The 25,552-nt window shown below is 40.4% G+C and overlaps 1 protein-coding gene across 5 annotated transcripts in view; it reads right to left on the reverse strand.

Moving 5' to 3' along the window:
* PACRG (parkin coregulated) overlaps positions 1-25,552 on the reverse strand; it is a 593,702-nt gene that overhangs the window by 259,893 nt on the left and 308,257 nt on the right. For all 5 annotated transcript variants that reach the window (XM_065543176.2, XM_065543174.2, XM_045390383.2 and 2 more), the window contains one exon: positions 821-992. In XM_065543176.2, coding sequence (XP_065399248.1) covers positions 821-992 — 172 coding nt within the window. The remainder of the gene's footprint in view (positions 1-820; positions 993-25,552) is intronic.

Raw genomic sequence — 25,552 nt, forward strand, 5'->3', positions numbered from 1 at the left:
CGGGACAGGTGGGCAACTCTGGGGTTGGGGAGGGGGTGTGCTGGTGAGTGTTAGAGGGGTCAGGCCTGCCACCTTGACTTGAGGAGAGGCCATCCTCTTCCTGAGCTTGTACCAGTGGATGCCAGGCATGCCCACCACGGTAGCTCTATTGGCAGCAAGGTAAGAATGGACACAAGAGTGTTCTGGAGCCCTGGAAGGCTGTCTCCTGGGACAACCTCAGGTGCTTTAGACAACTAGTCCAAGGGGCCATGCAACTATGTGAGTAAGGTGCATGCAGAAAGGAAGGACAATCTCATTTCACAGACAGACAAAGCCAATCACAGGGCTACCACAGAGTCACCACCTTACCTATTGTAGATTAAAAGTTTCAGGTATTTAAAAACATGCTTCTTTTCACCTACGCAGCTGGGCTTCCCTTCCTTAAAATTATGAATCCGACTACCTCAAATGTACTCAACATAACTGTGTTTATAATTTAAAAATTAGAGATGCCACTTAGAAAAAAAAGACTTGGAAGTTAGCAGCAGCAGGTAAAGACCTCTGGATGCATAAGTTAATGCTTATGTCATTACCATGAGACATTGTGAATTAGCACAAGCCCCATGGAATTTGTTTTTTTATGTGGCTAAGCCATAGTGAAATACTGATGATGGGATATATTTTTGGAGATTTGGGTTGTCTGGCCTCCTAAGTCAATTTATGAAAATTCCTGCAAAACCTGGGGACCACCTCAGTCTGTTGTGTTTTATTGCTTAATTAGCAAGTTGTCAAAAAGCAACATCGTATAAACTGAGTGATGCTTTTTCACCTGTTCACTTACTTTTTATCGGGATAATGAGCTGTGGAAGGACAGGTAGGATCTTGTTCCCACCGTGTTCCAGCATGTCGTGGATTCCTTGCCGAGCAAAAAACTCATAGGGAAATGTCATTTCACAAAGCCCATCAAAAAACAGAGGCAGATAATGATGGTAATCCAGCTTCTCAATTTCTACCTGAAAGCAGAGAGAGAAGAAACGCCATGTGAAAACAGCATTCGGGCAGAGCAAGGCAGACGAGCTGTGTAGCTGTCACCCACTCCTGAGGGGCACGCTCTTAGAACTTCAGGAAGACTTTCTTAACCCATCCACCCAACGACCTGAAGTATGTCTTGGTGTCCTGAATCAATTAGCAATGAGGTTAAAGTCATGGAACTTTAGATCTTAACAGTCAAATCTCCCATCCACATACAATACACGTTGAGAGCATATTAACAATTTGCTGCCTTTTTGTTAATTTGTTACCATTTGGCTCAAGTATATTGAACAGGATTCAAGAAGCCTCTGGAATGTTTGCTGAAAAGATCCACGTAAAAATAAAATGAAAGAAAAACAGCTGAAAAGATTGGTGCCCAAGGTTCTAAAAAGAAAGCCACAGAAGTGCACGTTGATACGTTCCTGGGAGGCATGCCTTCTTTGGGGCAAACAGGAGAGTGGGAGGTCAAACCTGATTCCTGGCTTGTTCACTGGAGCCTGGATGACAAGTAGAACATTCAGGCCATCAGGAAGAAATGGAGAGGACAAAGAGTGGGCTGAACTTGGGACCACTGTCACCTCAAAGTTAAAATGTCCCAACCTCCCTTCGCCTGCTTCTTCTGGGAGCAGAGACAAATCTCTTTCCCACATCTCCATCCATCACCCTCAGAGTCCCTCCATGTTCCCCTGTCCGGACCTTGGCAATAGCATCCAGCAGCACCAGGGACTGGGAACTAAAATTCTGGGGTTGAGAAAAGAGATCGTGAGTTGGGAATCATCTACCTGCAGAAGATTCAGTCTTGCTCGAGTCCTCCACTGTCTAGGGTACTTGTGGCCTGAGCTACTGCCAGCAAGGCGTCAGAGCTGAAGGTGAGAGTGTACATGGAAAGGAACCCACAGACTCAGACTGCAGGTGTAACACATGTACACAGAGCAAGGGATGGGGCCTTCCCAGCAAGAGGTGGTAATTTCCTTGGTTTTTAAATCCTTATGAATGCACCCAGCTTCTAGTTACCACCTTCGAATCAAGTGAGGAGCCCATCGAGACCTTTGAGAAACTCCCTTTTACATTAGTAGGAGATTAACAATTTTTTTCATTGATAAATTACATGTATATATATTCCCTATGTAGAGACAAATTATACATATATTTATTCCCTTTATATATTCCATACATTATATATATATTAATACATATTTATGGGATAAAAAGAGATATTCCGATTTTGTAACCAAAAATTGTAATACCACTTAGCGGGAGATTTTTGTACCTTCCAGCTCTCTCTCAGCATTCTAGAGTTTCACGCCACATGCCTGCCTACCCCTGGATGTGGGTAACTGGTAACGAACCCATCATGTTCCTGAGTGTTTACTGTGGGTCGGGGTGAATCAAATTTCCTACAGGTCCCCAAGCAGGAAGGGCAAGGAAGTAAGCAGGTAAGAGGTGACGTCCAGATCCTCTGTTGGAACTGGAGCATAGAAAACAAATCCCTAATGTAGGTTTATACAGACATCAGTTTTACTTTATTTTCCTTTTATATTTATAAAATTTACTTTATTCAGCATACATTTATGGAATATATATTTTTCTCAGAGATTTATGTGCATTTGGAAATGTTTTAAAACATTATTTTGTACAATTTGAAATAATAATTTTTTTCTTAGGTCCTAAAGGCCCAACGTTGTCATGGATAATTTTACCTTGTATACTAATTTCACAATAAAAATGTCATCTATACTATATTTTTAAAACATTTTGGTATGTTTTGCTAATTCTTTTAGCTTATTGTCACACTTTTACAAGTGTTTCTTGTAAGTACAAAATTAAATTTTGTATTTTACTATGGCTTAAGATGGTTGTATTTTAATACATTAAGTCATTTACATTTATGGCCTCATTTAACTTCTGTCATCTTATTTTTTTGTCTCCAGTTGTTGTTTTTTATTTACTTTTTTCTTTGTATTTTGCAGTTTTGTTATGTACACTATGTTCTATTTACTTTTTTGTGATGACTTTAAAGCTAAAATATCCTGTTCAAACATTTTGTTGCAGCTATCTTAAACATTTCCAAACTTATATTTATCTTAGTGAGAGATAAATAAAGTTAAAAGTCTTCTACTAAGACTGTTGACATGTCTGTTTTTTCCTTGGAATTCTATTTTTTCTTTATACGTTTTGGGGCAACAATACTAATATCAACAACAGCAACAATAATAACACCAATGTTTGTGATGCCAGACACTGTTGTGAACACTGTGCTAGTTCATTTGATCCTCAACTGGAAGACGTAGGCATTATTAATATCCTAATTTTCAATATGAGCAAACTGAAGCAGACATTTAATAACTTGCCTAAGGTCTGCAGCTAGTCAGTGCTGGAGTTCGGTTTCAAGCCCAAGCAGTCTGGCTTTACGACATGGCACTGCCTGTCAGGCTTCGTTGTTTGGCACATTGAGGTTCAGCATTATTATAACCTCCTGGTGAATTGTTCAATCTACCCTTATGTCCTTATCCTCTTTAGCATTATTGATGCAGTTTGTCTGAGTCTAATATAATATTATTATTGCTATAACTGGTTAATTCATCACATCTTTTCTATCCTTTTGCTTTCTTCTTTCCTCTGACATTAGATTTTAAGTGTCTCTCTGAAGTAACTTACAGATTTGTTTTTCCCACTTTTCTTTTTTATAATGTGCTTTCAAACAACAAATACTGAGTACCTGCATAATTCTTATTCTCAAAATTTTGAAAAACAAAAGTTATGAGAAAAGAGAAAAAAGAAGGAGCAATTGAAAGACAAAAGTCAAAGATTGAGTGAGTGAGAGAGATTGAGAAAGAACAAAATTATCTCTGCATCTTCATATCCTCCAATATCACTGACCACAGCAGTTCTTTCCTACAAAAAATTATCTTCTCATTAGTTCTTTTTTTTAACTTTTTTTTTTTTTGAGATGGAGTTTTGCTCTTGCTGCCCAGGCTGGGGTACAATGGTGCAATCTCGGCTCACTGCAACCTCCGCCTTCCGGGTTCAAGCGATTCTCCTGCCTCAGCCTCCTGGGCAGCTGAGATTACAGATACGCCACCACACCCAGTTAATTTCATATTTTTTTAAGCAGAAATTTTATTATTATTATTATTAGAGATCACCTGGCCTTAGGTGATCCACCCACCTCGGCCTTCCAAAGTGATGGGATTACAGGCATGAGCCACCACAGCCAGTCTTCATTAGTTCTTTTTATGACCTGTTTGCACATTATTTGGAAATATCTGTTGTCATTGCAAATATGTTGCCTTAAATTAGAACAACAGGTAGGGATCCACCACCTCGTCTCACTGCCACCAGAGACACAGATATGGCTTTTGTTCAACTGACTCTGGAACTGCGTGAGGAGCTGCTGGATTCTATGGTGCCCAACAGGCAGCTCTCACCTAACGGACTAAGAGCTGCAGGACTTGTGGATGGCAGTTCCAAGGTGAATGTACATAATCCTGCTTGGAAGGCTGCCACTCTGATTGATGAAGAGTCAAGGAAATTCTTTTTCTTTTGAGCTGTTTATAGCTTAGAGGTTGGGTAAAGTACAATTTTGTGAGCAAAATTTACCCTTCTCTCTACCTGAGTTACCCTAAATTTAGAAATCATTTATGAGTATTTTTATCTGATAGCAATAGAGTTATTTGCATAAGTTCAGTAGGAATCTGTTTTCTTCTCTAACGGCATAATTGGAGACACTGGTTATTTTACCAAGGCATTGACCGGAATGGTATATTTTCAGAATTGACCACACTGAAGAATGGAGGTTGACTTTATATAGTCTTTCTAGGAAAGACTGGCTGAGTACCTTGTCTAAATGATTCTCTTACAAGGTTCCTGACCTGTGGTAAGTAAAGAATGTCATTTACTAACAGGCCTGGGAACCTTAAGTTATTTTGGGACCTCAAGAAGAGAGGAATTTGTATAGGTATTATAAGCACAGTCTGATGGTGAATCCTTGGCTTGCCTCCTAGCCTTGAGGCTTTTAAAAAGCAGAATCCACAATTTCTCATAAAAGTTCCAGCAAAGCCAACTTAAAAAGAGCCTACCAGTCTGAATAACATATTGAGACTCGATCTCTACAAAAAATAAAAAATTAACCAGAGTGGTGGCACACACCTGTGGTCCCAGTTACTTGGGGGGCTGAGATGGAAGGATTGTTTGAGCTCAGGAGGTCAAGGCTGCAGTAAGCCAAGATTGTGCTACTGCCTAGGTGACAGAGTGAGACTCTGTCTGAAAACAGAAAAAAAAAAAAAAAAAAGCAGATCTGATCAGGTTGATCACTATTCTTGCCATATTTTATGCAAATAACCAGGCCAAGTATAATGAGACCAAAATTTATTTTGAAAATAAATTGGTCCTATTATGATTTATCCTTGGCAGAAATGGGGAAACTAGAGACCAAAAAATTTGGATACTAGCCCTCACCATTGTTTTTGAGTTTTTATAATTTACCTATAATTTGGGCTAAATCCCAAATTATTTTCTGTCTGCAAGTCTAAGGAGGAACCGGGTTTTAATTTTCTTCATGATACTTTTAGTTGGCTCTTTAATGGAATAGGTACTTTTTTGTTGTTGTTCCGGGAAACAAATTCTCTTTTGACTGTAATCCTTGAGTGCAAATTATTAATGTTATGTATCTCGTGCTGTTTTACTCTTGAGAAAACCGAAGTCATGGTATTCTGAAGACTAGAGGTGCTTCAACAGCCTGTGAACCTCCCTCATTAGGAATTGCACTAGGCCTGATCTATTTTCCATTGCCAAAGCACTGCTGCTAAAGCTTGACAATATCAAGCACTCTCTCTAAGGCTCAGGGATGATCATGGAAGAGGACGGCATGAGAGATTGTAAGAGCCGCGTTAGAGGGGTGGAGAGTAGAAGCCAAAGGAACTCCATCCTGGGTGCTCATCTGCCATGTTGGCTTCTGATTAACCTCAGTTCCGGGAATGCCTCTGAGATTTCCAGTTTATTCCGCCTTGTGTAAGAGCACCTACTTACCATAAATCCCACCATGAGGGCAAATTCCTGGCCATTCTTTCTGAAGTGTATGTACCCCTCCGCGAGAGCACATAAGTCCTGTGTCCCAGGGAGCGGGGGAGGGGGGGGCAGGGGGCGGTAATGGTGCAGGATCCACCGTCTCATCTCATCACTGCCAGGGACACAGACATGGCTTCTGTTTTAAGTCCCTATTAAAAGTTTCTTTCTAAGCAACTAGATTTGTATGTCTCTTTCTTTAGCCTCTCAGCTTCCTCCAACTTAGGTGTAGGTTGACACAGACCTGCCCACAGTGAAACAATGGCTGAATAATGTTCTATTCAATGCACTTAACATATTTTGTTTCTCCATTAACTCATTGATGGACATTTGGGTTGCTTCTGCCATTTGGTTATTGTGAATAATGCTGCTATGAATATTACTGGACAAGTTTTTGTTTGAACACCTGGTTTCAATTCCTTTGAATATATACCTAGGAGTTCAAATGCTGTGTTGTATGGGAGTTGCACGTTTAGTTTTAGAAGAAACTGCCAAACTGCTTTCCAGAATAGCTGTACCATTTTATATTCCCACCAGCCATGTGTGAGGGCTCCAATGACTCCACATTCTCGCCAACACTTGTTATTTTCTGTAGTTTTGATGATGGCCATGCTAATGTGTGTGAAATGGTATTTCCTGTGGTTTAGATTTTCATTTTCCTAATGGGTAGGATGTGGAACATCTGATACATGACACAACATGAATGAATCTTGAAAACATTTTCCTAAGCGAAGGAGGCCAGTCACAAAAGACCACATACTGTACGATCCCATTTCTATGAAATGTTCGGAATAGACAAATCCAACAGACAGAAAGTGGCTGCTTAAGAGCTGGGGGAAAGGATACTGGGAAATGGCTGCTTATTGGGCATGGGGTTTCCGTGTGGGGTGATTAAAACATTCTGGAACTAGATGGTGGTCGTGGTCACACATTATGAGTGTACTTAATGCCACTGAAGTGGACACTTACAAATGGTGAAAATGGTAAGTTTTATGTGTATTTTACAATGATAAAAATGCCAAAGAAAAAATAAAACAATAAAAAACAAACAACAACAAAATAATAGAATAACAATTTGCCATTATATTTTGAGACACATACTTTTTTTAACACGGTAGATATAGTACTACTTGCTACAGGATGATTTTTTGTTTGTAAATTCCTTTTACATATCTTCCAGGGTTCCTTTTTGTTATGATAATTTTGTTTTCAGTTGATGAATTTGGCCTAGGCTTTGGTAATCCCTCATATATTACAGTTATCATCAGGCATTTGTTTGCATGTATGTGTGCACGTGTGTATATATGTGAATGCATGTGTGTGCATGTATGTATATGTGTGCGTGTGTATGTGCGTGTGTGTGCATGTGTGTGTGCATGCCTGGATATGTGTGCATGTGTGTGTCTTAATAATATATCTGACTTCTCTTTAAGTACTTTTTCTGAAAAGTCACTGCTCCATTTCCACACTGTCCCCAGTCCCCTCTCCATTTCCACACTGTCCCCAGTCCCCACTCCATTTCCACACTGTCTCCAGTCCCCTCTCCATTTCCACACCGCCCCCAGTCCCCTCTCCATTTCCACACTGTCCCCAGTCCTCTCTCCATTTCCACACTGTCCCCAGTCCCCTCTCCATTTCCACACTGTCCCCAGTCACCTCTCCATTTCCACAGTGTCCCCAGTCCCCTCTCCATGTTCACACCGTCCCCAGTCCCTACTCCATTTCCACACCGTCCCCAGTCCCCTCTCCATTTCCACAGTGTCCCCAGTCCCCTCTCCATGTTCACACTGTCCCCAGTCCCCACTCCATGTCCACACTGTCTCCAGTCCCCTCTCCATTTCCACACCATCGCCAGTCCCTTCTCCATTTCCACACCGTCCCCAGTCCCCTCTCCATTTCCACGCCGTCCCCAGTCCCTGCTCCATTTCCACACCGTCCCCAGTCCCCACTCCATTTCCACACCGCCCCCAGTCCCCTCTCCATTTCCACACTGTCCCCAGTCCCCTCTCCATTTCCACACTGTCCCCAGTCCCCTCTCCATTTCCACACTGTCCCCAGTCCCCTCTCCATTTCCACAGTGTCCCCAGTCCCCTCTCCATGTTCACACCGTCCCCAGTCCCCACTCCATGTCCACACTGTCTCCAGTCCCCTCTCCATTTCCACACCATCGCCAGTCCCTTCTCCATTTCCACACCGTCCCCAGTCCCCTCTCCATTTCCACGCCGTCCCCAGTCCCTGCTCCATTTCCACACTGTCCCCAGTCCCCGCTCCATTTCCACATTATTCTTCATAGTAAAGTTTTTAAAGAGAATTCTTTAGCATCACTGTTCTTGCTTTCTCATTCCCGTTCCCTCTTTAACCCACTCCCCCACCATTTCACTGAAGTTGCTTTTGTCAAGGTCACCGGTGACTTTCTTTGTGTCTAATCCTCGAATCCCCTTTCTGTTCTCAGCACAACACAATTGACCTGGTCAAGTTGTACCCCCAACACTGGGAGGTCACCCTAATTCCCTCCCTCCAACCCCTGGCCTGGCCTGACCATACTGCTTCTGAGACAGCCAGGTGGGAGGCAGTCCTAGGAGAGGCTCCACCCTCTCCATCTGGCCAGCCCACTGGGAGGAGCCACACAAGTTCACACCATTTGCAGCAGGAGGAGCCTGGCCCCTCCTCTTTCTGTGTGGAAACTGGGATGCGAATGGCCAGTGGGAAGCGCCCTATCAGGGACTCTGGCTTAGCGAGAGTCCCTGTTTCCCCCTTTTCTTCCCTTTTCACCCAGCAAAACCCTGTCTTACTCATTCAAATTCAAATTGTCTGTGAGCATGAATTTTCGTGGCCATGGGACAAAAAACCCTGTCTTCAGCCGAACTGAGGAAAAGTCCCGCAGCAGTTCCTCCTTAGAGGCTCTTCGAATGCACCTGTCTTAGCCCAGGCTGCCATAACGAAATACCATGGACAAGGTGGCTTGAAAGACAGACATTTATTTTCTCACAGTTCTGGAGGCTGGAAGTTGGAGATCAGGGTGTCAGCATAGTCCGGTTCTGTGGAGGGAGGGATCTCCTCCTAGCTTGTAGACAGTCACCTTCTCAAAATGTCCTCACAGGGCCTTTCCTCTGTGTGCATGCAGAGAGCTCGCTGGTCTGTCTTTCTCTTCTTATAAAGACAATAGTCCTATTGGGTTAAGGCCCCACTGTTATGATCTCACTTAACCTTTATTACCTCCATACAGGCCCCATCCCCAAATACAGTCACATTGGGATTTGCCCTTCAACGTAATGAATTGGAGGGGAGCGGTGGGGCACGATTCAGTCCACTGCACACTGTTCTCCTCTCCAGACCTCTCACTGGCAACTCCTTTCATCTCAATTTCAGTTCTGTGAGGCCGTCCTACTATTGCCTATCACCCTGTTTGATTTTTGTAGCCTCATCATTTATTCATTACAGTTTCTTAAGTTCTTTTTTTTTAGGGAGCTTGTCATTGCCTAGAAGAGTGCTGGGCACACAATAGGTGGGTGTTCAGTAGGCATGTATTGAATTTTAATTCTGACCTTTTGAATCTGCCCTATGTTAACTTCCTTGAGAGGGCTGCCCTGCTAAGGAACAATGACCAGATGTTGAGTGGCTGTGCCTAGGCTAGAGGGAGGGCAGCTGAACCGAGGGTCGGCTGTTTAACACTGACTCTGTAGCATGAAGGAGTATGTAAGTTTCTATGAATGTATGTATTCTACAACTTTATGTATTCTGTAAATAAAATACTATTTTTCTCTTATTAGCATTGCAGTGATTACTTACCTTTCAGGAATTTTATGACTATTATAACAGACAAGATGGGCTTCCTGATGCTTGTGTTTTCCCTCATTTCACTAGAAATCATTTAGGGTTTAATTGGCTCTTCTGAGTTTTTTTGTAGTTTTAAAATTGATATCTAATAGTTGTACATTTAAAAAATTCCTTTTACTTTTAAAACTTTGGCAACATTTCTGTTTTTTACAATATCATCAAACGCAAACGTATTAAAATCTATCCATATAAATAGCAATAAGAGGTTCTTATTTTTTAAAAAATGCTGACCATAATTTAAGATAAAAGCCAAAATTTGAAGAAGAGATAAATGAGGAAATCCCTTATCTATATGTTATGTGTGTGTTTATCACACTGTGACTGCTGTTCCTAAGAGTTCTTGTCAATTGCTGGCTCCTTTTGTTAATTTGGATTCACAAATAGTCATTTTTAAGGTTATTTGACAACAAACCTTATTTCGGTTAAGGTATTTCAGTAAATTTTTCATTCTTAGGATAACTGGTTTATTTACCATAAAATAGTAGTTTTTTAATTTGGGAATTTTTCTTTAAAGTTTAAGAAATCCAGAATTAAAAGAAAATTGCTTGCAGATGGACAAAGAACAAGGACTGTTTTAGACATATCAGTTAAAATTATATGTTAATACCTGGATTTATGACTACATTGATATTAGCTCCCAAAACATGAAGCATCTTTACTCATAAACTATATCTTTAAAATTCACATTTTATAACTTTTTAAAGGTCACATAGTACCTACTATGTGACCTTTAAATCTTACAGTGACCTTTGGTCAGAAGCAACAAAATTCTGACTTGAACTTGCCTGTTAAATATTTATCCCCATAACAAATGTGTAAGGTACTAATGCTATACTGAAACATCAGAAACACAGTGAGGTTGTATTAGTCTGTTTTCACGCTACTATAAAGAAACACCTGAGGCTGGGTAATTTATAAATGAAAGAGGTTTAATTGACTCACATTTTTGCATGGCTGGGGAGGCCTCAGGAAACTTATAATCACGGTGGAAGGCCAAGGAGAATTCACTCACTATCAGAAGAACAGCATGGGGGAATCACTCCCACAATCCAATGACCTCCTATCAGGTTCCTCCCTGGACATGTGGGGATTACAACTCGAGATGAGATTTGAGTGGGGGCACAAAGCCAAACCGTATCAGAGGTTAATGACTTTCATGGAAAATACTCAAATCAGAGACTTGCTCTTATGTTTTCCATATCCTTGCTTCTATTAGCAATTAAAATTTCATTGAAAATATCTGTTCTTATGACTGCTGTTATAATTACCAAGGATCTTGCTCAGAAACACAAATTAATCTGAAAAGTATAATTATCTTTTAATATATTATGACCTCCTTTGGACTTATTGTGATGTTCCTAAAATAAAGACTTAACAGTGTTTCTCAACCCTTGAGGCAGCTATTGAGTTATTGCAAGAGGTCTTACAAATTAGATAGGCATTAATCACTGTCTACAGAAAATATAGATAATATATTTTACAAGTAGACGTACTGTTATTTTTCAAATGTGTGTGAATGCAGTTGTGATGAATAACAGAAAATAATTTCTCGTCATATTTTTCAATGATACTGAATATACAACGAAAATCATGTAATATATCACATGAGATTTTTAATGCTAAAATTAAGACTTTTTAACATGAAAAATGCTCTTAAGGGCAAATTTCAGGCAAGATGGCAGACAAGACTGAAATGGATCCATCAACTGCTACAGACTTAAAAAAAATATGCCCAACGCAAAGCTGAGCTCAGGAAATCCTCAGATGCTAGAGATAAAGATGATATCCAGTTGCAGAAGTGAGTTCCAGGTGATGCCAGGAGACCCCAGGAAGTATCAGATTATCACAAAACTGGGAATAAGGTTTTAATGTCTTCAGAAAAACAGAGCATTTGGTGAGAGAAGGGAACTAATCCGAGACTCCCACATACAACCAGGACACTTGAAGGGCTGCCTCACCTGTGAAAAAGAAACTGGAAAATCTCTTCAAATCTGTTTGTGGAAACAGAAAGAGAGCCTGGTGTTTGACAAAGCTCTCGGTGGGACAAACCTCCTCTGAGAAATGGAAACCTAGGAAATAAAAAGCCCAGAAATTAAGGGAAAAAATTAGTCTCAGATGATGAAAAGGAAACCCTTGGGGCCCGGGCAAAAGCAAATGCAAAAACATGAATACTTGCACAATCTCATACATGGGATGCCACAGAAAATGCAATCCCTAATATAGATGAGCTCGCAATGAAAAATTATCCACCACTGCGGCAATGCAGTCACCAAAAGGAAGACTCAACAGACCAATGAGCATGGACATGAGCTCTGGAGGTAACAACTGGAAACAGAAGAATAAAATCTCAAGATAAATAATTTAAATATGGAAAAATATTTCACTTAAAAATACAACTTTTAGAAAAAATAAAGTATCATTAACTTAAAAATTCAGTAGCTAGGTTGAACAATAAATTCATCACAAATGAAAGGAGAATTAGAGATCTGGATCACAGAGCTGGAAGATGAACACAGAGGCAGCACAGAGAGATAAAGCACTGGAAAAGATCACAGGGAGTCCCAAGACCCATGATGCTCCCTCGAGTGACTCACAGGAGATCCAGAGGAAAGGACAGATCATGGGGAAAGGCAATATTTGAAGCAATAATGACTGGGAATTTTTCATAATTAAGAAAGATGTAAATATTCAGAAGGAAAATGCAGATCTAGACACTTTTCAGAAACACTGTGAAACTCCAAAGTCAAGGAAAAGATTAAAATCAACTAGAAACAAAAGATAGTTTACAATAAAAGATCCAAATTAGACTGAAATTACATTTCTCATTAATAGAGGTCAGAGAAAAGGGTAAAAGATGTTCAACATGCTCAAAGAACAAAAATTATTCATCTAAAATACAACTTAGTAAAATCACCAATCAAAAATAAAGACAAGTCAAATGTATTTGATTAAGACTGAAGAGTATTTTTTTAACCCCTGGATCATCAACTTTACCAAAGGATAAAATTTATTAAAAAGTAAGTTGAACACAGGACAAAGAGATGAGATGAAAGAGCTAATAGTAGATAAATTGCTGGATGAATTAAGACTAAATAAGCAGTGAGTATCACGAGTTTTTAAAATCATCAATATGGTGGGTTTACAAAGCAGGGCTAAGATACCAGAAAGGAATAGCAAGGAAGATGAGAGGAAGGTAATCTGGGTCAAAGCTAATATCTCTGCCTTGAAAGAGATGAGGATAAAGTTATTGATACCCTTTAGACTTATCAAATAATTAAGTATATTAAAGTTTAAGAATACCTATTCTGAAAACTAAAATTAACTTCCAAGAGAATAGAGAAGAGGGAATGAAAAAACTGTATCAGCTTTCTCTTGAAGGCTGGTTAAACATCCTCCTGTTCCCAGGAAAAAATATGGAGAGAAAAACTTACATAGAATGGATCCAAATATGTAAGTAATAATAAAAAGTGTTTGTAAATTAAATTCTCTTATTAAAAGAGATTATCATAAAAGGGAAACTGTCCTTCACTTCTGAATTAGTTTATAAGGTGCACACTCAAAATATAATGACAATGAAAGGTGGAAAATAAAGGTGAAGTTAAAAAAAAAGTTTCTTGTAGGATACATTCCTGGAAGAGGACTGTTTTATCAATGGGTATACACATTGGTCATTTTGATACATATTGCCAAGTCGTGCTTCACAGAGATGCCACCAAATTACATTTCTATAAAAAATAAATGACTACCTGTTTTTCTAATGTCTATCCAAAGAGAATGCTATCAAAGTTTGATTCTTAACAACATTACAGTTAAAAATGGTATTTCTGGGTTGTTTTATTTCTCTATGAGAATAATTACCTTTTAAAGCTATTTTTGAAAGTCATCTGTATATCCTTTTCTGAGAATTGTATTTTCCTGTCTTTTGCCATTTTTTCTCTACTGAGGCATTGACCTATTTCAAAAGAGTTATTTTATATTAGGGAGATTAGTCTTGAGTGTGACAGGAGTTTCGATTTCTTCTTTTGCCATGACAATTTTAAAATGTTTTTAGAATTCATTAATCTTTTATAGATGCTGATTTTTGAGTCATCATTAGAAAGATTTCCCCCATTTTGTGGCATAAAGAAGAGAAACAATCAAAAAAGAACATTCATAATGGTTTATTCTCATACTTTTATGATTTATTTTCTTTACATTTACATCATTAGTCTATTTGTAACTTTTCCTGGTGTAAAATGTAAGGTAAGTTTCCAACTGTGGATTTTTTTTTAGGTCATATCCAGTTGTCTTATTGTATTTATTGACTAGTTCTCCAGTGATTGGAGGTTTCACCTTATCATAAATTTCTATTTTTTGACTTTTCATTCTGTTTCCCTGGCTTGTCTTCCTTATTTGTGAACAGTACCGTTTTGATCTGATTATCACAACTGTTTAAATGATTTTAATATTTGGTAGGCTGGTCCTTTCACATTACTTTCCTAGGTTTATTATTATTATTACCATAATTTGTTTACTTTTTCATTTAAAGCTTAGACACAAATTTTAGATGTAAGTTTTACTCTATGGACCTACATAGAACCTTGCATTCAACAATTAGATAAAACACATTCTTTACAAGCATATAAGGACTATTTTGAAAAACTGAATAAGCACTAAGCCGCAAAACAAGTCTTAAGAAACTCCAAAATGGCGATGTCATACATGTCACATTTTCTACAGAAAGTTAAATAAAATAACAAATCATTAACTAAAAGATAACTAAAAGATAACTTTTAATACCCCACATATTTGGAAATTTAAGAACACTTTAAAATCACTTAGCGATCAAAGAGAAAACCATTATAGAAAGAACAACACATTAAGAATTGAATCCCAATGAAATTACTTAACCTCCAAATAGTAGAAAAATTCCCCCTTCTTTTTTTTTTTTTTTTTTTTTTTTTTTTTTTTTTGAGACGGAGTCTCGCTCTGTCGCCCAGGCTGGAGTGCAGTGGCGCGATCTCGGCTCACTGCAAGCTCCGCCTCCCGGGTTCACGCCATTCTCCTGCCTCAGCCTCCCGAGTAGCTGGGACTACAGGCGCCCACAACAGCGCCCGGCTAATTTTTTGTATTTTTAGTAGAGACGGGGTTTCACCGTGGTCTCGATCTCCTGACCTTGTGATCCGCCCGCCTCGGCCTCCCAAAGTGCTGGGATTACAGGCGTGAGCCACCGCGCCCGGCCGAAAAATTCCCCCTTCTACGGACTCTTTTTGAGAATAGAAAAGAGGAAAAGCTACATAGCTGACTGTCTGAGGCCAACATAACCTTAATACGAAAACCAGAGTTCAATCTCACTGAGGCCAACGTAACCTTAACACTGAAACCATAGAGTTCAATCTCACTGAAATCCAAACAAAGAGGCACATTGAATGATGGCCAAATAGGCCGTATCACAGAAATGCCAGAATTTTTTAACATCATGTTTATATTTTCAGATTAAAGGAAGACAAGATAATGTTAATAGATGCAGGTAAAACTTTTGATAACATTTCTTCACTAAAAAATAAAAACGCTTAGCAGAAACCTGTAGCAGATCCCATACTTCATGGTGAAACTTGGATTATTCCCATTTTGGTCAGAAAGGAGATAAGAAGACAGTTACTATATTTATTCAACCCTGGACTGGAGGTTCTAGCTAATGTGGTAAGACAAGAAAAGTATATGCAAAGATTGGAAAGGGAAAAACAAAACTGTTCATATTTGCGGATGATATGGCTGTCTACATAGCACACCCTGAAAGTCTACAGACATGCTCAATTAATAAAAGCTCTGTAAAAAAATTGTTGCATAAAAAAATCAATGCACTAAAAATAATAGCATTTCCATACATGATTAAAAACTACTTCAAAAATATTTCTTAAAAGTTCACAATAACAAGAGATGAAGTAAAACAAACACTTGAAGATAAGAAAATTAACAATATGTAAGGCCTTATGGAGACAATTACAAAAGATTATTGACAAATACAGACAGAGGACAGAAATAATCTTCTATGAATAAATGCATATATTGATTTTGCTTATGGTTGGGTAGACTGAAACTTAGAAAGGTGATGATTCTGCCCAAATTAATCATCATCTCTATGGCTGGCTGCTTTACTACAAATGCTGATGGCTCTGTCTAGCTGGAAGATATTAATTACTGAGTAACAAATCTGGATTTGAGAATGGAGAATCAAATTATTTTATGGAATAACCTTATTTTAAGTTTCTGTCAAAAAGGCTAAAAGACAGCTAAAGGTCAGTTGTAAGCAGATCTCAAATTTATGCACACTTAACCTTTATTATCCAGGAATTGTATGTTCCCGACGGTAACAGTCAAAGAATGATACTTTCAAGTGTAATAAATAAGAAAGAAATAATCCCTTGCTTCATGGCTTTGAAAATTCCCACTCACTCTCTTGTCATAAAGTTAAAGGAATTTCCTAAAACTTGAAAACCTGCATTTATTTTAACCATAGGGAGATAAAAAGGAGTAAAATACACATTGAAATACATTGTCAAAGCTTCTCTTTCCTTGATCACATATCTGTATAATGCTAAAAATAGTATACCTTGGTCAGAGGTAGAGGGAGAATAACTGCACTTTGGGATAACAGGTGTTCATAAATAACGATGCAAGAAATATATGATAGGCCTGAAAAGTCTTGGCAGAGTTTTAGAAATTGAGACTGTTAGAAACAGATTATTTGTGGCTTTCACCACTGGTAGTAATTGTAAGACATGGCCTTATTTTACAAAAACTCTCCTTGAATAAGGTAATGTACTGCGAATTTTAATACACTCAACCAAATAAGTAGAATTAAATAGGTCAGGAAAGGTTTAATTCAGGTGAAGTTAATGCCAGGAAGCAATTTTAAGAAGAAATTGTTATGAGAGTGGCACTACTGTCTCTTACATGAGCATATAATTTTGCTATGTATATATTTTGCAGAGATTAGTTCCAATTTGTTAAAGCTCTTTATACTGAGGATGCTTTATATTTCTTAATCAAATGTCGCTAAAGCAAAAAATATATATACTGAATAGCTACAATAGTTATAGCATTGTGCAGAATGTTAGGGAGAGACGGGGCTAGTTAGTGGGTAGGAAAAAAAAAAAAGGAAAGTGTGTTAGAGAATTACGACTTATTTCCTTGGATTCATATTTTTGTATGATCAGCTTGTTGAAAGAATGAATCAATGACACTCTCTCTTCGTGGAGAGCAGCCTGGGTGTGCAATCAGGCACCCCCAGGTTCAAAGCCATCGCTGGGATGTAGTGAAATCCACCAGTTTTCAAATGCTGTGACTGCTGGAAACGTAACAGAGCTCCTCTGGGCATTAGTTCATCATTTGCAAAATGATACCTAATTCCTGAGGTTATTATAAGGATGAAATGATATCATTTAGCATGTGCTAAATGATATTAATTCCCTTTCTATTCTCTGAAGAGGAAATAATACAATCACCAAAAGTTAAGTAAGATTTCAAGTGATTAAGTACCAAATGAAGGGTACATACTAAGGCTATGTGGAAAAAAGCTCCGGTTAAGAGAAAGGAGAGATCATTTTGGGCTGGAGTCAGGAAAATGTTTCACTGGGGTGGGGGGACTTTGATAAGCCCTGTGGGATGAGGAGGGGTGAGCGTTCTGGGCAAAGGATATCTCCTGATGATGGCACAGAGGTGAGCACAGGATAGTCAAGATAACAGCGACTTGTTAGGGTTAAGGTAGCCTGAGTTGGAATGAAGTGGCAGGTAATATCAGGGAGCCAGGAGGGAGCCCTCTCTGAAGGCTGAGTCTGGACTGGACACTTCAGGCAACAAGGAAAATAGAGATGATTCAATAACCATTTGGTAAGTATAGTCTGAAGTGGAGGCTGGCCTGGGAAGATCAAGGTACAGGAGTGAACATCCTGGGGTAGAATCATCAGTTCGGGCCAGGCACAGTGGCTCAAGCCTGTAATCCCAGCACTTTGGGAGGCTGAGGCAGATGGATCATGAGGTCAAGAGATCGAGACCATCCTGGTCAACATGGTGAAACCCTGTCTCTACTAAAAATATAAAAATTAGCTGGGCATGGTGGCGCACGCCTGTAGTCCCAGCTACTCGGGAGGCTGAGGCTGAGGCAGGAGAATAGCTTGAACTTGAGAGGCAGAAGTTGCAGTGAACAGAGATCATGCCACTGCACTCCAGTCTGGGGGACAGAGGGAGACACCATCTCAAAAAAAAAAAAAAAAAAAAAAAAAAAAAAAAAAAAAAAGCCAGGTGTGGTAGCTCACATCTGTAATCCCAGCACTTTGGGAGACTGAGGCGGGCGGATCACGAGGTCAGGAGATCAAGACCATCCTGGCTAATATGGTGAAACCCCGTCTCTACTAAAAATACAAAAAATTAGCCGGGCCTGGTGGCTGGCGCCTGTAGTCCCAGCTACTTGGGACGCTGAGGCAAGAGAATGGCGTGAACCCACGAGGCGGAGTTTGCAGTGAGCCGAGATCGCGCCACCTGCACTGCAGCCTGGGTGACAGAGCGAGACTCTGTCCCCACACACAATAATAATAATAATAATAATAATCAGAATAATCAGTTCGAGACTATGGCAGAAGTTCAAGTATGAAGCCACAGGGGCCTGAATGGTGGTATTGACCTATAAGGCAGGCTGAAAATGACAGAAGAAGGAATTATATGTGAAGAAATAATGGAAGAATACTTTCCAGAACTGGCTGACGAACTGAACATGGAGAATAACATGATGGAATATGTGTTACGGCTAGGTTTCCAGCATTTGGGACAGTAAAACGACATGGACATTGTCGGAATCAGAGAGCTTGTGCAGAGGCCAGGATTACAGGCCGTAGGTTCAGTTTGAGATGCAGATCATGAGGCCTCTAGGTGGATGTGTCCGAAGATTTAAGACACATGTTCTGGGTTTTGGAAGAGAGTCAGAAATAGTGAGGCACATTGCAGAGTCATTTGGATAAAGACATAGGTAGCATGAGCGTGTAAAGCAAGGAGGTCCTTGACGGAAACTTTGAGGGCTGTCCTCAGTTAGAGAACAGGAAGAGGAAGACCTGGGAGTCAGGGAGCTCGGAGAACTATGCAAGATAACAGGGTGCTCACAAGCTTTGCATTAAGAAAAAATAAGGGTTGGATGTTCAGTTTGCCTATAATATGGGAAACAGATGACTTTTTTTTTTTTGAGACAGGGTCTCACTCTGTCACCCAGGCTGGAGTGGAGTGGCACGATCACAGTTCACTGCAGCCTTGGCTCCTGGGTTCATGCGATCCTCCCACCTCAGCCTCCTGAGTAGCTGGGAATACAGGTGCATATTCCCAGGCCAGTCTGATTTTTTAATTTTTTGGTAGAGATGGGTTCTCCCTGTTTCTTCCCCCAGGCTGGTCTCTAATTCCTGGGCTCAAGCGATCCTCCTGCCTTGGCCTTCCAAAGTGTTGGAATTACAGGCATGAGTCATAGCACCTGGCTGATAATTATTAAAAATACAAAAACCTGATAGAGTATATGCAATCAGGTCCATACATTGTGAAACACAAGTTGTGATGCTAGTTGTTCTGTGTCAATATAAAAATTCTTTTAAAAATGTGATGGAAGTATTTACAAAGGAACTTGAACTAGCTTATGAAGACAGACTTATCACCATCACTTACAAAGACCACGCTCCTCTCTCACAAACACTCTAGTCCCACAGGCTATGCATGTGCTGGCACACCCTCAGGTCTGTGAGTCCTACTTTTTATGAGTTCAACACGGGGACAGCAGGAGGCGGGTCATGAGCAGGTGAGGAGCCCTGGGAAGACCGTGTTGTTAAAAATGTCATCATGGATTTATCCATTAAGGTTTTATTTCATTTCTTTTTAGAAACAAAATACCTTTTGGAACATTTCAGCTTACAAGCTGCTTGTATCTTGCGGTGTAACTATAATTGGATAATCTGGTTGCTCCTCTCCAACGAATGAAAGAATTCAACTGTTTAACTGGGTAAAGTGAAAAGAAAGAAGAGGTAATTTTGGTGCCTGGAGTATCTCAAGGAGGTAGGCGTGGAGGGAGGAGCCATTGTGAAGGTTTTGGGGAGATGCCAGCAACTCTGCTGCCCGTCTTTTGGTGTGTGTAGGGAAGGTGCCAAGGTGTCTTGTGGGTTCTCAGGAAGGGGGAGATACCTGGAGGGTGGCAAGGGCACTGGCTCGGCCTTCACTCCTCTGTGACCAGCAGAGGAGCACAAGGGAGTCACCCAGCCCCTCTGGGCTTCTGCCTTCTCACCTGTAGATAGGGCAACAAGCACACCCACCTCACAGGAATAGAGAAAGCTAGGAACAGTGCTTGGGTCACAGGAGGGAATCAATGAATGTAAGCCATGAACGACTGCAAAGAAATCCTCTGTTATTCCTATTATTTGGGTTATGTGTTTACAAACTGCAATTTTCGGTTAAGTTTCTCTGTATTCATGATATTCTTTATTTTTTATTTATTTATTTTTTTTGAGATGGAGTCTCTCTCTGTCACCCAGGCTGGAGTGCAGTGGCATGATCTCAGCTCACTGCAACCTCCACTTCCTGGGTTTAAGCGATTCTCCTGCCTCAGCCCCCCGAGTAGTTGACTACAGGCACACCATCATGCCCACCTAATTTTTGCATTTTTGGTAGAGATGGGGTTTTGCCATGTTGGCCAGGTTGGTCTCGAACTCCTGACCTCAAAATGATCTGCCCACACTGGCATCCCAAAGTGCTGGGTTTACAGGCATGAGCCACTGTACCTGGCCCACTATATTCTTTAAATTTTACTATGCATGGAAAAAATTCCTTTTGATATGCCAACATTTTCTTTCTTAAACTCTTGTGGTGCTGTCATTTTGTTTAAAATGATTGAAGAACAGAAGTCATTCGTGAAGGACACAGCACACACAGCCCAGAGAGCTCACAGGTTAAAACCGGGCACAGAGCAATGTCTGCCAGCCATTCAGGGGACTTCAAAATAGGTCAGAACATCTTTCCAGAAAATGACACCATCTTTTTGGGTTTGGGTATGACAATAAATTTAGGGGATAAGAACATAAAAGACTGGAAACTTCTTTTGTATTACAACGACAGACTTCTCAATGCATTTTGCATACACACAAGTCCATGTTTATGCAATGACTGTAGATAAATAAATATATATATGCTAATTAAATAACAGGATGTAAAATTTATTGATAATCACATTTATCAACTAAACCTTGACAAGTTTTTAAAGAAAAATTATTATCTGTGTAGTAGAATCTCTGCTTTCATAGTTTACCCATAGGCGACTCATCTAAGTGTGCCTTTTTTTTTGTTTTACAGCAAACACAGTAATCAAGTTATTTAGACATTTTAGATTGTATACCAATGACATAGAAAAATGTACAGCCAGTCCACTGGGTTGTCATTTTGGAAACAAACATCTCAAGTCATAATAATAAAGCAGAATTTTAAAAAGTTACTAGGTTTTCTTTATTTGCCATAAGAAAGACTGAACTTCTTAGTATGTAGTTTGAAGAGTATTTTCTTTAACTCATTGAAGCCTACAGAGAAAATTCAAACCCACAGAGAATGAGAGGGTCATTCTCCAGATTCTCATTAGACAATTTGTGGAAATGGTATCTCTCTTCTCTCGGTGACCCCTGACTTCTCCATGACTGCTGGAGAAGACCAAGTATCTCTGTTTAGGATGCTCTTTTCTGCTCTTTCCAGTGCTAAATTTCTAGCATCACCAATTCCCCTTGCTCCTGGCTCTCTGAACTTTGTGCCCTGCTGCCCTTTGTTGTGATCTTGCATGGTCACTTACATAGAGACTGCTATGCCACCACGTTCCAGCCACAATATGTGTGGCCAGGCACAGTGGCTCACGCCTGTAATCCCAGCACTTTGGGAAGTTGAGGTGGGTGGATCACCTGAGGTCAGGAGTTTGAGACCAGCCTGACCAACATGGAGAAATCCCATCTCTACTAAAAATACAAAATTAGCCAGGTGTGGTGTCACATGCCTGTTATCTCAGCTACTCAGGAGGTTGAGGCAGGAGAATCACTTGAACCTGGGAGGCGGAGGTTGCAGTGAGCTGAGATCGCACCATTGCTCTCCAGCCTGGGCAACAAAAGCAAAACTCCACCTCAAAAAAAAAAAAAAAAAAAAAAAAAAAGAATATGTTTGCTTGTCTGTGAGGACAGGGACAGTGCTTGATTTGCTACTTAAAATCACCTGCCTCCTCTGAGTCTTAATCAAGCTGCTGAATATGTGAATTATTCTGTCTTCATTTGGGAGTTAAAATACTCAAGTATATGGTTGCTGAATACCCATTTCATTGCACAATGAACACGGTCAATGCATTAGTCTGTTCTTATACTGCTATAAAATGCTACTTGAGACTGGGTAATTTATGAAGGAAGGAGGTTTAATTGACTCACAGTTCCACATAACTGAGGAGGCTTCAGGAAACCTACAATCATGGCAGAAGGCTAAGGGGAAGCAAGGTGTGTCTTACATGGTGGCAGGAGAGAGAAAGCACAGAGGAAACTGCCACTTTTAAACCATTAAATCTCGTGAGAACTCCCTCATTATCATGAGAACAGCATGGGAGAAACTGGTCCCATAATCCAGTCACCTCCTCCCTCAAGGTATGGGGATTATAATTTGAGATAAGATTTGGGTGAGGACACAGAGTCAAACCATATTATTCTGCCCTTTGCCCCTCCCAAATCTCATGTCCTTTTCACATTTCAAAACTAATCACGCCTTATCAACAGTCCCCTAAACTCTTAACTAAATTCCAGCATTAACTCAAAAGTCCAAGTCCAAAGTCTCATCTGAAAAAAGGCAAGTACCTTCCACCTATGAGCCCATAAGATAAAAACAACCTAGTTACTTTTAAGATAAAATGGGGGTACAAGCATTGGGTAAATGTTCCCATTCCACATAGGAGAAATTGGCCAAAACAAAGGAGCCACAGGCCCATGTGAGTCTGAAAACTGGCTGGGCAGTCATTAAATTTTAAAGCTCCAAAATCTCCTTTGACTCCATGTTTTACATCCAGGGCATGCTGATGAAAGAGGTTGACTGCCATGGCCATAGGCAGCTCCACCTCTGTGGCTCTGCAGGGTACAGTTCCTGTGTCTGCTTTCACGGGCTTACCTTGAGTGGCTGTGGCTTTTCCAGGCACATGGCACAAGCTGTCAGTTGATCTATTTTTCTGGTGTCTGGAGAACAGTGGTCCTCTCCTCACAACTCCACTAGGCAGTACCCCAGTGGGGACTCTGTATGGGGGCTCCAACGCCACATTTCCCTTCTGTACTGCCTTAGCAGAAGTTCTCCATGAGGGCTCTGCCCCTGCAGCAGACTTCTGCCTGGACATCCAGATGTTTCCATACAGCCTTTGATATCTAGGCAGAGGCTCCCAAACCTCAACTCTTGTCTTTTGTGCACCTGCAGGCCCAAAACCATGTGGAAACTGCCAATGCTTGGGGCTTGCACACTTTGAGGCAATGGCCTGATCTGTACCTTGTCACCTTTTAGCCACAGCTGGAGCTGGAGTAGGTGGGATGCAGGGTGCCATATCCTGGGGCTGCTCAGAGCAGCGGGGCCCTAGGCTCAGCCCACAAAACTATTTTTCCCTCCTAGACCTCCAGGCCCGTGATGGGAAGGGCTACCATGAAGATCTCTGACATGTCCTGGAGATATTTTCCCCATTGTCTTGGCTATTAACATTTGGCGTCTCATTACTTATGCAAATTTCTGCAGCCAGCTTGAGTTCCTCTCCAGAAAATGGGTTGTTCTTTTCTACTACATGGTCAGGCTGCAAATTTTCCAAACTTTTATGCTCTGGTTCCCTTTTAAACATAAGTTCCAACTTCAAACCATCTCTTTGTGAACACGTATAACTGAATGCTTTCAGAAAAAGCCAGGCCACATCTTGAATGCTTTGCTGCTTACAAATTTCTTCTGCCAGATACCCTAAATCATCTCTCTCTCAAGTTCAAAGTTCCACAGATCTCAAGGGCAGGGGTAAAATGCTGCCAGTCTCTCTGCTAAAGCATAGCAAGAGTGACCTTTGCTTCAGTTCCCAATAAATTCTTCATCTCCATCTGTGACCACCTCAACCTGGACTTCATTGTCCGTATCCCTATCAGCATTTTGGTTAAAACCATTCAACAAGTCTCTAGGAAGTTCCAGACTTTCCCACATTTTCCTGTCTTCTTCTGAGTCCTCCAAACTCTTTGAACCTCTGACTCTTCCCCAGTTCCAAAGTCACTTCCATATTTTCAGATTATCTTTACAGCAGTACTCCACTCTGCTGGTACCAATTTTCTGCATTAGTTTATTCTCACACTGCTATAAAAGATACTCCCTGAGACTGGGTGATTTATGAAGGAAAGAGGTTTAATTGACTCACAGTTCTGCATCACTGGGGAGGCCTCAGGAAACTTACAATCATGGTGGAAGCTGAAGGGGGAGCAAGGCACATCTTACATGGCAGCAGGAGAGAGAGAGTGCAGGGGAAACTGCCACTTTTAAACCATCAAATCTCGTGAGAACTCCTTAACTATCATGAGAATAGCACAGGGTGAACTGCCCTCATGATCCAATCATCTTCCACCAAGTCCCTCCCTCGTCACATATGGATAACAGTTTGAGTTGAGATTTGAGTGGGGACACAGATCCAAACCATATCAGTTAACTAAAATACCTTATATGCAAACTCATAAAATATTTCATTTCTATTCAGAACTAGTAGTATGATAAGCACCTGAAACACACAATTTTATGGAATTGTAAACTTAAAGTCATGTAACTGTGTTCCATGTGTTTCCTATTCCCATGGGATATGCCTTTGCACCTAGCTCAGAGAGCCCTTCCTGTCCTCTCTAGGGAGAATTAGACCATCTGTAACAGCAGTGTCTGTTGCATATAGATCTATGAGGGCATTTATTATGCTTATGTATTTGTTTATATTCTGTCACCCTCACTAACTTGTGAGCCCTGGATGGTATATTCCATCCATTCTTTTTTGATCTATAACATTTCATACCAATTCATGAGATGGAGGCCATCTCATATTTGTTGAATTAATTAACCAATGAGCCAGTTTTCAAATGACCTCTGGAGAGCAGTCTCTCTCCTCTCTGGCTCATTCTTCAGGTTGCAGCCAGACTCTCCTTTCTAAAAATACTTTGTCCATGTCACTTATCTGCCAAAGGCCCTTCACTGGCTGTGTGCAGGGTCTATCCTGAATGTTTCACTGTGTTGTACTCCGTTTTCCAGAATCTGTCCCTGTTTTCTTACCAGCTTCACATTCTAACATTTCATCCTCACATCTTAAGTTCTAAATGCACCAAATATTTGCTATATGTGTCCCGCTTTTCTGTATGCCTGGAGTAATTTTCCAGTTTTTCCATTTTGATACTCATCTTTTTATTCTTTATGAAATCATACTGCATCCTTTCCACATAATAGTAGTTAAGAGCATACATGTTGGAGCCTGAGTCCAAATCCTGTCCCAGCCTCTGCCACAAATTAGTGATATGACCTTGGGCAAGTCACCTCAGTCTCCTCATTAAAATGGAAATGATAACAGTTTATACGTCAGCTGCCTATGGTA

This window comes from Macaca fascicularis, chromosome 4, assembly GCF_037993035.2.
Source record: "Macaca fascicularis isolate 582-1 chromosome 4, T2T-MFA8v1.1".
NCBI classification, from domain to species: domain Eukaryota; kingdom Metazoa; phylum Chordata; class Mammalia; order Primates; family Cercopithecidae; genus Macaca; species Macaca fascicularis.